The following is a 15,042-nucleotide window of genomic DNA, read 5'->3' on the forward strand; positions in this document are numbered from 1 at the left end:
GTATACGCATCGGGTCATTAATTTTTTTTTTTCAATATTTCCAATATATTCCAGAATAAATATCTGCCATATGTCAATAATTCGATTATTCTATTCAATTGATTCGCTTCGATTTATCACCTTTCCTTTGGGGAAAGCATTAACCTAGCCACGACACTCACGAGAACAATGCACATTGTCTGTCTGTCTGTTTGTTGTGTCTGCAACGTGCTTCATTGTGCTGGCTGATGTAAAAATATCGGGGGATTTCATCATCCAAATAAAAATTGCACCGGCAAGATTGACCTCTACACCGCCATAGGGGTCTGTGATCGTAGACGAAAAACACACGTGGGGGAATTTGTTATGGGGGCAATTATGGGTCTATACTGATTAGTATAATAAATTCATCACCTATAGAGGAAGATGAGTACCTACAAATGTATTTACAGGTGAGGTATGGATATATAAGGTCCTTGACTTAGCCAAGGTTTTTCCATATATAAGATGTTGACCCATAAGGGCTTTAAATGTGTCAAAATTTTCGGTTAGAATATTCTACAATTCCAAATTATCCAAAGAAGAAGTAATTAATTCAGTTTTAGATTTGACTAATGTCCAAATTAAAAAAAAAAAAATTAATTTTGTATTCAAACTGCTAATCCAATTTTTATTGTTATTTTTAATCCCCTTTTTATGGCTATATATATTTTATTCCCAATTTTATATTCATTTTAAAATCTCAAATATTTGCCTCTGTAATTTATAGCCTTAACCTTGCAAACAAACTAAACACATATACCGATATATGTACGTATTAGAAAAAATTCGTTGACATCTTCACATAAAAATAGTTTCACATTAAAAAAGACGAAACATCGACGACGTGTGGCACTCGTTTTCCCACTGAAGGTAAATGACGCACTTTCTCACGGTTCTTAGAAACTATACGCGATGTTTATTGGCATTGCCTGCCAAAATTTTGGGACAGCATCAAGTACAACAGAACTCAAAAGATCACTACCAAGAATAAATCAAGTGACATCAATATAATGGACGGTACCCTACACCTCACGAAAAAACTATAAAATGGTCCAATCCTACAAAAAATATTCTTTAAAAAATCCACGCCTAGAGGTCTGCCACACCTTCCAAAAATATTCTTAATAAAATCCACGCCTAGAGGTCTGCCACACCTTCCAAAAATATTCTTAATAAAATCCACGCCTAGAGGTCTGCCACACCTTCCAAAAATATTCTTAATAAAATCCACGCCTAGAGGTCTGCCACACCTTCCAAAAATATTCTTAATAAAATCCACGCCTAGAGGTCTGCCACACCTTCCAAAAATATTCTTTAAAAAATCCACGCCTAGAGGTCTGCCACACCTTCCAAAAATATTCTTTAAAAAATCCACGCCTAGAGGTCTGCCACACCTTCCAAAAATATTCTTTAAAAAATCCACGCCTAGAGGTCTGCCACACCTTCCAAAAATATTCTTTAAAAAATCCACGCCTAGAGGTCTGCCACACCTTCCAAAAATATTCTTTAAAAAATCCACGCCTAGAGGTCTGCCACACCTTCCAAAAATATTCTTTAAAAAATCCACGCCTAGAGGTCTGCCACACCTTCCAAAAATATTCTTTAAAAAATCCACGCCTAGAGGTCTGCCACACCTTCCAAAAATATTCTTTAAAAAATCCACGCCTAGAGGTCTGCCACACCTTCCAAAAATATTCTTTAAAAAATCCACGCCTAGAGGTCTGCCACACCTTCCAAAAATATTCTTTAAAAAATCCACGCCTAGAGGTCTGCCACACCTTCCAAAAATATTCTTTAAAAAATCCACGCCTAGAGGTCTGCCACACCTTCCAAAAATATTCTTTAAAAAATCCACGCCTAGAGGTCTGCCACACCTTCCAAAAATATTCTTTAAAAAATCCACGCCTAGAGGTCTGCCACACCTTCCAAAAATATTCTTTAAAAAATCCACGCCTAGAGGTCTGCCACACCTTCCAAAAATATTCTTTAAAAAATCCACGCCTAGAGGTCTGCCACACCTTCCAAAAATATTCTTTAAAAAATCCACGCCTTGAGGTCTGTCAATCGATGAAAAAATATTCTTTAAAAAATCCACGCCTAGAGGTCTGCCACACCTTCCAAAAATATTCTTTAAAAAATCCACGCCTTGAGGTCTGTCAATCGATGAAAAAATATTCTTTAAAAAATCCACGCCTAGAGGTCTGCCACACCTTCCAAAAATATTCTTTAAAAAATCCACGCCTTGAGGTCTGTCAATCGATGAAAAAATATTCTTTAAAAAATCCACGCCTAGAGGTCTGCCACACCTTCCAAAAATATTCTTTAAAAAATCCACGCCTAGAGGTCTGCAACACCTTCCAAAAATATTCTTTAAAAGATCCACGCCTAGAGGTCTGCCACACCTTGCAAAAATATTCTTTAAAAAATCCACGCCTAGAGGTCTGCCACACCTTCCAAAAATATTCTTTAAAAAATCCACGCCTAGAGGTCTGCCACACCTTCCAAAAATATTCTTTAAAAAATCCACGCCTAGAGGTCTGCCACACCTTCCAAAAATATTCTTTAAAAAATCCACGCCTAGAGGTCTGCCACACCTTCCAAAAATATTCTTTAAAAAATCTGCAACACCTTCCAAAAGGTCTGCAACACCTTCCAAAAGGTCTGCCAATCGATGAAAAAATATTCTTTAAAAAATCCACGCCTAGAGGTCTGCCAATCATTGAAATAATATTCTTTAAAAAATCCACGCCTAGAGGTCTGCCAATCATTGAAATAATATTCTTTAAAAAATCCACGCCTAGAGGTCTGCCAATCGATGAAAAAATATTCTTTAAAAAATCCACGCCTAGAGGTCTGCCAATCGATGAAAAAATATTCTTTAAAAAATCCACGCCTAGAGGTCTGCCACGCCTAGAGGTCTGCCAATCATTGAAAAAATATTCTTTAAAAAATCCACGCCTAGAGGTCTGCCAATCATTGAAAAATTATTCTTTAAAAAATCCACACCTAGAGGTCTGCCACGCCTAGAGGTCTGCCAATCGTTGAAAAAATATTCTTTAAAAAATCCACACCTAGAGGTCTGCCACGCCTAGAGGTCTGCCACACCTTCCAAAAATATTCTTTAAAAAATCCACGCCTAGAGGTCTGCCACACCTTCCAAAAATATTCTTTAAAAAATCCACGCCTAGAGGTCTGCCACACCTTCCAAAAATATTCTTTAAAAAATCCACGCCTAGAGGTCTGCCACACCTTCCAAAAATATTCTTTAAAAAATCCACGCCTAGAGGTCTGCCACACCTTCCAAAAATATTCTTTAAAAAATCCACGCCTAGAGGTCTGCCACACCTTCCAAAAATATTCTTTAAAAAATCCACGCCTAGAGGTCTGCCACACCTTCCAAAAATATTCTTTAAAAAATCCACGCCTAGAGGTCTGCCACACCTTCCAAAAATATTCTTTAAAAAATCCCACGCCTAGAGGTCTGCCACACCTTCCAAAAATATTCTTTAAAAAATCCACGCCTAGAGGTCTGCCACACCTTCCAAAAATATTCTTTAAAAAATCCACGCCTAGAGGTCTGCCACACCTTCCAAAAATATTCTTTAAAAAATCCACGCCTAGAGGTCTGCCACACCTTCCAAAAATATTCTTTAAAAAATCCACGCCTAGAGGTCTGCCACACCTTCCAAAAATATTCTTTAAAAAATCCACGCCTAGAGGTCTGCCACACCTTCCAAAAATATTCTTTAAAAAATCCACGCCTAGAGGTCTGCCACACCTTCCAAAAATATTCTTTAAAAAATCCACGCCTAGAGGTCTGCCAATCATTGAAATAATATTCTTTAAAAAATCCACGCCCAGAGGTCTGCCATTCACCTTCACACCTTGAAAAAAATATTCTTTAAAAAATCCACGCCTTGAGGTCTGTCAATCGATGAAAAAATATTCTTTAAAAAATCCACGCCTAGAGGTCTGCCACACCTTCAAAAAATATTCTTTAAAAAATCCACGCCTAGAGGTCTGCCACACCTTCAAAAAATATTCTTTAAAAAATCCACGCCTAGAGGTCTGCCAATCGATGGGAAAATATTCTTTAAAAATCCAAGTCTATTGGGCTGACGGTCCTTGTGGAACTATTCTTTATATATCCACGCCTATTGGCCTACGAATTCTTGTAAAAGTATTCTTTATAAATCCGCAACTATTAGCCTACGAATTCTATTCATTATAAATTCACGCCTATTGGGCTGATGGTTCGAATTTAATATATCCATAACATAATAATCATTCTTAAATAAAATATTCCCATCGAACATACCTTTCCTTTAATCGAACATTATTTTGATTTCTTCTTTATAAATTTTATATTGAAGTTTACCTTCATTTTTATTGTACTCCTCCTGAAGAAATGTCCCGTGATCTTATGTATCTGTTCTATTTTCCCTTAGGTTAGTCGTATTAATTTTCAAAATATTCTTAATTTCCAAATTTCCTGTAAATTTGCTTTTGATTCTTCACCTTGACACCTTTCATATGTTTTGAATCTCGGTCGTGATGTCATTCGGCCGTTTTTACAGCATTTCATAACGTTTGCCATAAACCCACTTTATTGCAGTCAATTCCACAACCTTTACATGGCAAAATACAACCCTTGGCATCAACAGTTCATTATAACAGCATTTGGGAAATTGACGCCTTGGAATTTTCCGATTTTCCTGCAAAAAAACTTTATTTATTTATATATTAACTGAGAAAAACAGACCACAGTTTCTTCCCCTTTCTCTCCCATAAGCATTTCTCCTATAAAACTAATCGATAGTAAAAACTATCGATTAATTTGCTATCATCAGCTGTTTCTCTGCACCCAACTGACAGCTGAGAAAAAACATTTAGTTTTTCGGGTTTTTAAAACCGGACAGACGGAATATAAACTAAAAAATTTGGTGTATTTTCTAATATTTTCCTCTTTGTTGGGTGAAGAAATGTAAATAAATTAATAATTTTAACAATATTTTATATAAAAAACATTAAATTAATTAACATTTTTCTATTCTTTGCCAATAGAGAAGAAGCAAAATGCCCGAAGCTCGCAGTCCCATGGCAGCTTTTGCTGATGCCTTGTATAATGTAATTGATGGCCCAGTTACATGGTTCAAAGGTATGCCAATTAACTCACGACATTGTACAATAGGCTCTGGATGTGATGGATATCCATAATATCCCAAAATTATTTGGAATTTGGTGATATTTCTGAGGATTCCATTACATAATGACATAACCTCAATATCGTCGTACAACGGCAACTGTCATTTGTCCAGTATTTGTTGTTATTTTGATTTGTTTACATTCTAACATTGAAAAGTGTTCCTCTTTCTTTGCAGAAAGCATTGTTGAACCCAATCAAAAGAAATATGCCTGGTATCATCAACAATACCGTCGTGTACCCACCATCGATCAATGCTATACAGATGATGTTGTCTGCCGCTTCGAGGCTGATCAACAATTCCGTCGTGATCGCATGGTCGACAACGATATTGTACAGATTTTGCGTCAACGTTTCGAGGACTGCACTCTGTATGAGGCTCCCGATCACATAGAGAAATGTAAACCCGTTTTGGAGCAATACGAAAAGGCTGCCGAAAATTGGTTCATTAAATGTATGTCAATACAAATAATAGACAATTTTAAATATTAAAACATATCCTCTCTTATAGATGGTGATTTGGGTGCCTACACCAATGCCAAAGCTGCCTACATGAAACAAAAGCATCGTTTGATTTGGGAACGTCGCCACGGACCCATTGGTAGTGGCGCCAAAAAAGCCAGCGAGGAACAAGAACATTGATCTGTTGTGTGTGAGCTGCCAAGCTGCCAGTTATCTTCTCTACCAGAACATTTATTAGCTAAATTATTTCCTCTTAACTTTCCACGCCATAGCTAAGATGAAAGCAAACAGAAAATATAACCAAAATACTGCTCCAAGAAAACAGTAACAAAAACCTTCATAAAATGTCTAACATTTACAATGGGTGTGTTTTTTATGGAAAATCTTTGTGGCCACACCATACAACAACAATTATTGTTATTAGGATATCTTCATTGCAATTAAAATAAAATGGTAAACAAACAAAAGTATTGAAATCGAAAACATTTTATAGAGGATCCACAGGCATTATTTAGTATGGAAGTGACAAAATGGACCACTACCCGCAGATTCATCCGTATTATATTATAATCGCACGCATATTTGGCCTACGAATACTTGTAGAAATATTTTTTTTATAAACCCACGCCTATAGGGCTGGCAGTCCTTGATGACTAATTCTTGAAAAAATATTTTGGAAAATTTTTCTTTATAAACCCACGAATTCTTGAAGAAAAATCCTTTTTAACCCACGCCTATTTGGCATACAAATTCTTGTAGAAATATTCTTTATAAACTCACGCCTATAGGGCTGGTAGTCTTCGAGAACCAAATCTTGTAGAAATATTTTCTATATTTCTACAAATCTTATATGTAGGAAAATATGATATAATCTATGATTTTGGACATCAACTGATTTTGTCAGAAAGACTTCGGAAGTCGACTGATGTAGTTAGGAAGACTTCGGAAGCAGACTGAGGTACTCAAGAAGATGTTGGAAATCGACTGATATAGTCCGAAAGACTTCGGAAGTTGACTGATATAATCAGGATGATTTTGGACATCAACTGATTTTGTCAGAAAAACTTCGGAAGTCTACCGAGGTAGTCAGGAAGACTACGGATGTCGACTGAGATTGTCAGGAAGACTTCAGAAGACGAATGAAATAGTCAGGAAGACTTCGGAAGTCGAATGAAATAGTCAGGAATACTTCGGAAGTCGACTAATTTAGTCAGGGATACTTTGGAAGTCGACAAATATAGCCAGGAAGACTTCGGAAATCGACTGCTATAGTCAGGAAGACCTCGGAAGTCGACTGATATAATCAGGATGATTTCGGAATTATGATGTTACATTGGAAATGAACTGAAATAGCCAGGAAGACTTCGAATGTCGACTGAGATAGTCAGGAAGACTTCGAAAGTCGTCTGAGGTAGTCAGGAGGACTTCGGAAGTCAACTAATATAGTCAGGAAGACTTTGGAAGTCGACTAATGTAGTCAAAAAGACTTCGGAAGTCGACTGATATAGTCAGGAAGACTTCGGAAATGGACTGATATAGTCAGGAAGACTTCGGAAGTCGACTGATATAGTCAGGAAGACTTAGGAAGACTTCGGAAGTCGACTGAGGTAGACTGGAAGTCGACTGATATAGTCAGGAAGACTTTGGAAGTCGACTAATATAGTCGGGAAGACTTCGGAAGACGGCTGATATAGACAGGAAGACTTCAGAAGTCGACTGAGATAGTCAGGAAGACTTCGGAAGTCGACTGATATAGTCAGGAAGACTTCGGAAGTCGATTGATATAGTCATGAAGACTTCGAAAGTCGACTGATATAGTCAGGAAGACTTCGGAAGTCGACTGATATAGTCAGGAAGACTTCGGAAGTCGACTGATATAGTCAGGAAGACTTCGGAAGTCGACTGATATAGTCAGGAAGACTTCGGAAGTCGACTGATATAGTCAGGAAGACTTCGGAAGTCGACTGATATAGTCAGGAAGACTTCGGAAGTCGACTGATATAGTCAGGAAGACTTCGGAAATGGACTGATACAGTCAGGAAGACTTCGGAAGTCGACTGATATAGTCAGGAAGACTTCGGAAGTCGACTGATTTAGTCAGGAAGACTTCGGAAGTCGACTGATATAGTCAGGAAGACTTCGGAAGTCGACTGATATAGTAAGGAATACTTCGGAAGTCGACTGATATAGTCAGGAAGACTTCGGAAGTCGATTGATATAGTCAGGAAGACTTCGGAAGTCGATTGATATAGTCAGGAAGACTTCGGAAGTCGACTGATATAGTCAGGAAGACTTCGGAAATCGACTGATATAATCAGGAAGACTTCGGAAGTCGACTGAGGTAGACTGGAAGTCGACTGATATAGTCAGGAAGACTTTGGAAGTCGACTAATATAGTCGGGAAGACTTCGAAGGCGACTGATATCGTCAGAAGGACCTGGATGTCGACTGATACATTCAGGAAATCGACTGAGGTAATCAGGAAGTCTTGGGAAGTCGACTTGTATTGTCAGGAAGACTTCGGATGTCGACCGCTATAGTCAGGAAGTCGACTGCTATAGAAAAGAAGTCGACTGCTATAGTCACGACTGAGATTGTCATGAAAACTTCGGAAAACGACTGAGGTAGTCAGGAAGACTTCGAAACCGACTGAAGTCGACCAAAAGGTTTTTTTCTGTAGAGGAAGATCAAAAGGTCTTATTTAGATGAAGACAAAAAAATGTTCTATTTTATAGGGAACCCAAAGGGATACTTCTTTATAGAAATGCCCAATAGTTATTCTTCTTTGGAGGAAGGCTAACTGGTCGCCTTCTTTAGAGAATGTCAAAAGGATCGTCTTTTCCAGAAGAAGGCAAAAAGGTCTTGTCCTTTAGAGGAAGATTAACACGCATTTTTCTTTGGAGGAATATAAAGATGCATTCTTCTGTACAGGTAGATAAAAATATATTTTTCTTTAGAAGTAAGCCAAAAACTATTTTTCCTTAGAGGAAAGTTCGATCATAATCATTAGAAGAAGGCCAAAAGGTCTTATTCTTTAGAGGTGGACCAAAAAGATTTCTTCTGTAGAGAAATACCAAAAGATAGACCTTTTAGTCTTCATCTTTAGGGGAAGACTAAAAGGTATTCTTCAAAAGGAGGTCAAGAGGTATTATTCTTAGTGGAAGACCAAAAGACTTTTTTCTTCACTATATGAAGATCAAAAAAGCACTTTCTTTAGACGAAGACCAAAATATCTTAAGAGGGAAGGTCGGATTAATCTTATCTAGAGGAAAAAGCTATTTTTTTTTTCAAAATACAATTGTTCTAAATTTTTATTAAAATAATTTTACAATCATAATTTAATTTCTAAATAATGTTTTTAAAGCAGTCTTAGAGAAAAAATTGCAAAATGTATTGCTAGTTAAAAAAAGTGAGGCTTAAAAATAATAAAGAAAAATTATATGGATGTGAGTGATTAACCCTTAGAAGGCCTTAAAAAGTAAAATTTGTGACGAGGTTACAAAGATTGAGATGTAAATTAAATACGCAGAACACAAAAGGCAAAAAGGAGACACAAAAGAAAATTTTAAATGCTACATATTTTGAGAATGTCAGTGATGATTTTTCTAAAACGTCTTGGTAAATATGTTGTTCTTGTTTGGTTATGCTTACTTACAAACTAATACAAAAATTTGTTGCTAAATTAAATTAATAATTAAATTATCATATCTGTATTTCGAGATGATGGTATAAAGAAAAAAATTCTGTTACTAAAAATTATATGATTTAAAAAAAGCTTCTAAGGCAGTGAGTTTTTTGAAATGCTTTTATTCGATTCCCTAAATCTCTTGTCAAAACTAACTAATTGAGACCAAAGGTTTAGCCATGAGGCTCTTTTTAATTTTAGCCAAAGCACTGGCAGTCTCTCCCGTCTTTTTCTTTTCCTCTTTGTTTTTGGCACCCAGCGGAATCATGGTGGTGTCATGCAGGCGTCGTCGGAATAGTTTATAATACTGTAATACTTGAGGATTGGCCCAAACCTGTTTGGGATCAAAATCTAAAATGCGCACTGAATCCAAAGATTTGGCACGGGACAAGGCAACATACGCTTGGCCAGCCTCAAACACCTTTGACAGAGACATTTCAACACAATCCAATGTCAGACCCTGCGACTTGTGTATAGAGAAAGCCCATGCCAATTTTAGGGGCACTTGACGCCTGGTGACCGTACCACCATTTGGTGTCTTAATAATCCATTTCTCATGTTTACACGAATATTCGGTGTTATTTTTAAATCTCACCACGGGTACACCCTTTTCAAATCGTACCACCACACCACGTGCCCCGTTGACCAAACCTTGAGAAATGTTGATATTTTTCAATAACATTACCTGGGCATCAATTTTCAAGTATAGTTGTGATGGTGCCTGGACTTGGGAATCCAATTGTTTGGTCATTGTTGGATCAGAATCCTCGGCTCTGAAGAGAACCTTTTCGGTTGGGAGATTTTCTAATTTCGATTCATTTATGGAATTGGCATCATTGGTGTGTGAACATAGCTGAGTGGCCAAAATGCCATTGCCTTCGACTTTTTGTTTTGAAGTGGCCTTGAGACGTTTGGTTATATCCTCATTGATATGGCCAATACGCAGGTGATTGAGTATACTAACAAATTCAGGATCCGATTGACGATGTACCTCTTTCAGTTCATAAACGAATTCTATACATTTTTCCCAAGCACTCGATTGGAAACAGAAACGTTGTGGTGGTGTTTGGGAGGAGTTATCTTCACGTTTTATCACAGGTGGTAGTTGCAGGAAATCACCGCAGAGTATTAGCTGGATGCCACCAAAGGGGCGATCATTGCGTCGAATGTGTCGGGCAACTGCTTCGATTTTCTGAGGGAGAAAAGAAACGAAAATTCAATTTTTATTTACAAACATTTTTTGTAGAACAATTGCGGATTATTTTAACACAGGAAGTCCTAGGGGTTCCTGATTTAGATCATACAATTTCCATCATTGTCATTTGAAAGCAGATTTATCGGGAACCAAAAAAATGGTTGTATTCGAGACCCTGAACCGCTTCAAAAATTTAACCATGACAATATTGAAGCAGTTGAGTCTCTGATTAGGAAAAAGGTTTCAGACAAATACCATCTTCTTCTTAACTAAAGACCTTCTTTAGATGAAGATTACATAGTATTATTCTTTAGGGGAAGGCCAAAAAGTCTTCTTCATTAGATTAAGACAATTATTTCTTTATAAGAGGTCAACAAGGTTTCTTTGTCAGCGTCCAAGTGCTGTCGGCTAGCGATTTGAGGACATTGTTCCTACTTTTCAGCATATCACATAAAGCAGTTGCTTGCGCAGTCAACTTGAAACGTTACACCCAGTATCTTGGTTTAGTTTGTGGTCAGGATCAATTCTCCATCGACCATTATGTTCGGCGGGAGCTTCATTTCAGCCGTACATGTGTGTGTCTATTGATTTGGTGTTAGATTCTTTCATATTCCTCAGATGGAGGAAATTCACAAGATCAGATATGTAGAAATTTAACCTCTCACAAATGTCATTAATAATGGGATTCGACGCCATTACCGTACAATCATTCGCATACATTACGATATCTATGCCGTCCGGTGGTTGTGGAATTTCAAAAAGGTATAAAGAATTACGGTAATAATACCCCTCCTTAGGGAACTTCATGTTTCTCTCTTCGGGGTTGGACTTCCTGTTTCGAAACTCGGCCGGAGATTTGTATTCTCTATGTCATCGAACAGCTCGGCATGGTTGACGGTATCGATGGCATCATAACTGTTCGGTCATGAGAAGTCATGAGAAGACACCCTATTGTAGTCATCAGGAGGGGCATTCTGTCAGGATTGAAAGATATTTTGCGTTCCGTTGGCCTTACGCGAACTGACATTAAACATGACTAAAAGTACTAAAGTCCGTATTTCAAGTCGCGTTTGATGTCAGTTCGCGGATCATTTTGAAATTTGCTCCACATATATTTTTAAAGGTCTTTAGAATTACATGTGCTGAAAAAAGTCAAAATGATCCGCGAACTGACTTGAAATACGGACTTTAGTACTTCAAGTCATGTTTAATATCAGTTCGCGCATCATTTACAAAACTTACATCAAAATACTGGCCATCCACCATGGAAATTTCATCGATAATTAAACGTTTACATTTTCTCCAAGCCTGGGCACTGGCCGGGCGAGAGGCCAATTCATAACAACGCTGCAAAGTGGCATCGCCACCTCCAATACCGGCAAAGGCATGCAAGGTTACACCACCTGAAAACAAAATCAAATATTAACAAATTAATTTCCAAACCCCATCCATCATGCCCAAAACTTACCTATCAAACAAGCTGCCACACCAGTCGAGGCTGTTGCCACGGTGCCATCTGGTGGCAAAGCGGAAATGATTTTCCTCAACAAAAAACTTTTACCCGTACCCGCAGAGCCGGTGAAGAATATACTTTTCCCTGAGATGCATGCCTTCAGCACATCCATTTGTTCCTGGCACAATCGCAATCCCTCTTCCGTATCCATGGGCGATGATTCTTGATAAAGTTTCTTGGGTGCGGGTAGGCCACTTTTATCACTGCCACCCTTTATTTCGTCATAACGTCTCTTTTTAGCTGCCAAGGGTGAGGGTGTTGTGGCCGTACCTTTGGAAGCCAATAGACCTGCCTTCTTCCTGGCCAAAATCATTTCAGCTGTTGTCACAGGGGAAACCTCTTCAAATGTAGTTGGCTTCCCCGAGAGCATGTGGGCTCTCAACTGCTTCTGGGCCGTGGCATCATCCACATTCTCACCACCATTCATTTTTATGAAAATCGTTCGCAAGAAAAACATCAGGGTACCCGGTGGTGCATTGGATAAATACATGGCACACTTTTCCGCCTTGAAATTCACCGAAGCCTTACCCTCAGACATGAACTTTTTGTGCACCATAATATCGCGCATTTTGAATTTCATTGGTTTCAGTTTTTCTGGGGTACACTCGATGAACAATTCCCGTATATCGTTACGGATCAATCTTAACGTGGCCGTACGATAGGCCAATTTACGGCCAACTGTCCCCGTTGCATTTGTCCATTGTAGATTTACGGCACAGGTGAGAACGGCATCGTTTAAATCCATGTTTGGTGAGTTGTGTTTTCTTTTTTTTATTAATTTTGTCCAATAATCCAATAGTTAAAACCCAATTGTTGTTACCCCCACCAAAATGGTCTAAACGATGGATAGAAAAAAATTTCACACACGGGAAAAATGCGCCTAAAACTACAACAAAGACAAAATGCCGCCGTTTCATTTGAAAGATCAATGTTATCGATTTAAGCGATTACTTGATTTATGTGATTTATCGAAACAGATGTTTTGTAGTTTAGACAGCTGGCCACACATCAGGCTAATGTTGCTTGCAGATGATGTTTTTTATGAAATCGTATGAACTGTCTCATATTCTGGTAATTCCAATAAGGCCTTCTATGAAGAATACCTGAAGGGCTTGTATGAAGAAGACCTTCTGGCCTTCTATGAAGAAAATCTTCTGGATTTCTATGAAAAAGACTTTCGTGCCTTTTAAAGAATATTTTTTCAGGGTCTAGCAAAGGCGTGGAGTTTTTAGAGAATATTTTTTCAGGGTCTAGCAAACGCGTGAAGTTTTTAGAGAATATTATTTCAAGGCTTCTATAAGGCGTGGATTTTTTAAAGCATAGTTTTTCAAGGCTTCTATAAGGCGTGGAATTTTTAAAGCATATTTTTTGAGAGCTTCTATAAGGAGTGGATTTTTTAAAGCATATTTTTTCAGGGCTTCTAAAAGTTGTGGATTTTTTAAAGCATATTTTTTCAGGGCTTCTATAAGGCGTGGATTTTTTAAAGCATATTTTTTCAGGGCTTCTATAAGGCGTGGGTTTTTTAAAGAATATTTTTCAGGGCTTCTAGGTTCTAGGGTTCACATCCCATTTCTAATAAGGTCAGGAGCAGGAACAAGGTTATGAAGTTACTAGCCGGCAGCACTTTGTGATCTGATAAAGAAAACATCTTGACAACCTATACAGGGATAGGCCAGTTTGTAATAAACTATGCAGCTGCAGTGTGTTCTGCCAACGTTAGTGTACCACAACGTTCAATAGTCAGCCTAGAGAACTGCAACAGGGTGACTCTTCATAACTCCAATGAGGAAACAAAGATCCTTAACACGCTTCATCACAACAATGTGTTGTCAATGGAATTGACTTGGGTGTTATCATATAGGTACGACTCCTAGATAGTTCCTTTGAATCTCACTCTCTCTTTCATGGCTCTTTTTGTTTTTCGCTCACATAGTTCCATGCTGAGATGATAGATACCAAGCAACGGCTCTGATTGTCTCTAGCATGGTAAAACCCAGGTTTATCTTGGTCCCTTTAACATTTCAATTGTGGACACTGACCTCCCCGTGATGTCACCTGAGGTAGCTATTTTCATCACTATAAAAAATGGGTTGAGGCGAAAAAGCAACGCAAAATAAAACCAAACCCCCTCGCTAACGTATAAAGGACCACGATCTGCGAATCTGCACTTGTGCAGATGAGCGAATTGCAGCAGTCTCATTTGCGCCCATGCTCCGACGAAAGACAAAGATGAGCAGACCAAAGACATACTTTACGAGCGCGTTGAAACATCATATGACCGCGGCCCTGGCCATGACATTAAAATTCTGCAAAGAGATTTTAATGCAAAATTCGGAAGGGATAATATATTTGTCCCCACCGTCGGAAAATTCAGCCTTCATGAAAAAACATCCGACAGCGGCATGATGTTGATTTTTTTATCTCTTTAAAAACTGGAGGTAGTTCCTCCTCCAAGTAGTCCACTAGAATAGAAGGTGTAAGACCATAAACCATATGTACGAGATAAACGAAATCTTCTTATATTTTTCGTTTAGTTCGATAATAAAACACGTGGCAAGTTAAGCGAAAGCTTAACACAGCGCCATTTTGTACTTTTCTTTAAGCCCGTAGGCGTGATTAACTCTTTAAATGCGTCTTTCTTGTGAGCCGTCCAAAGACGAACTGCATGAGGTTGATTGACTTCGCGGCAGCAAAAAATATTGTAGTTAGCAGCACCTGATTCAAGCATCTTGATATACACAAGGCCACCTGGATTTCTCCTGATCAAGCAGCGAGCAAAGAAAATTTATCATGTTGTGATAGGCGAAAGGCATTCGTCCAGTGTTTTTGACGTTCGATATATCGATCGACATTTTTGACGTTCAATCGTATCATTACCTTGTGGCAACCAAGGTTCACTCCCGTCTTAACGTAACAGAAAAGGTGCGATCTAATCTAACACGGAAACTCGAAGTCGAAAAGCT

The 15,042-nt window shown here is 38.2% G+C and overlaps 2 protein-coding genes across 2 annotated transcripts; one reads left to right on the forward strand and one right to left on the reverse strand.

Annotated features, from left to right (window-relative positions):
* The first annotated feature begins 4,887 nt into the window (after positions 1-4,887).
* Positions 4,888-5,866, forward strand: LOC133335394 (NADH dehydrogenase [ubiquinone] 1 beta subcomplex subunit 10). The gene is made up of 4 exons (XM_061543668.1): positions 4,888-5,005; positions 5,086-5,179; positions 5,403-5,678; positions 5,736-5,866. Exons 2-4 carry the CDS (start codon positions 5,098-5,100, stop codon positions 5,864-5,866), a joined length of 489 nt encoding a protein of 162 aa, XP_061399652.1. The 5' UTR covers positions 4,888-5,005; positions 5,086-5,097.
* Positions 5,867-9,522: 3,656 nt separating this feature from the next.
* LOC133335392 (ATP-dependent DNA helicase PIF1) lies at positions 9,523-12,853 on the reverse strand. The gene is made up of 3 exons (XM_061543667.1): positions 12,035-12,853; positions 11,809-11,969; positions 9,523-10,563 (listed from the first exon to the last, which is right to left on the reverse strand). The coding sequence occupies exons 1-3, from the start codon at positions 12,822-12,824 to the stop codon at positions 9,523-9,525; spliced, it is 1,992 nt and encodes a 663-aa protein (XP_061399651.1). The 5' UTR covers positions 12,825-12,853.
* Between the last annotated feature and the right edge of the window lie 2,189 nt (positions 12,854-15,042).

This window comes from Musca vetustissima, unplaced genomic scaffold (assembly GCF_032173495.1).
Source record: "Musca vetustissima isolate MV318-11 ecotype Yass unplaced genomic scaffold, APGP_CSIRO_Mvet_v1 utg9160, whole genome shotgun sequence".
NCBI classification, from domain to species: Eukaryota; Metazoa; Arthropoda; class Insecta; order Diptera; family Muscidae; genus Musca; species Musca vetustissima.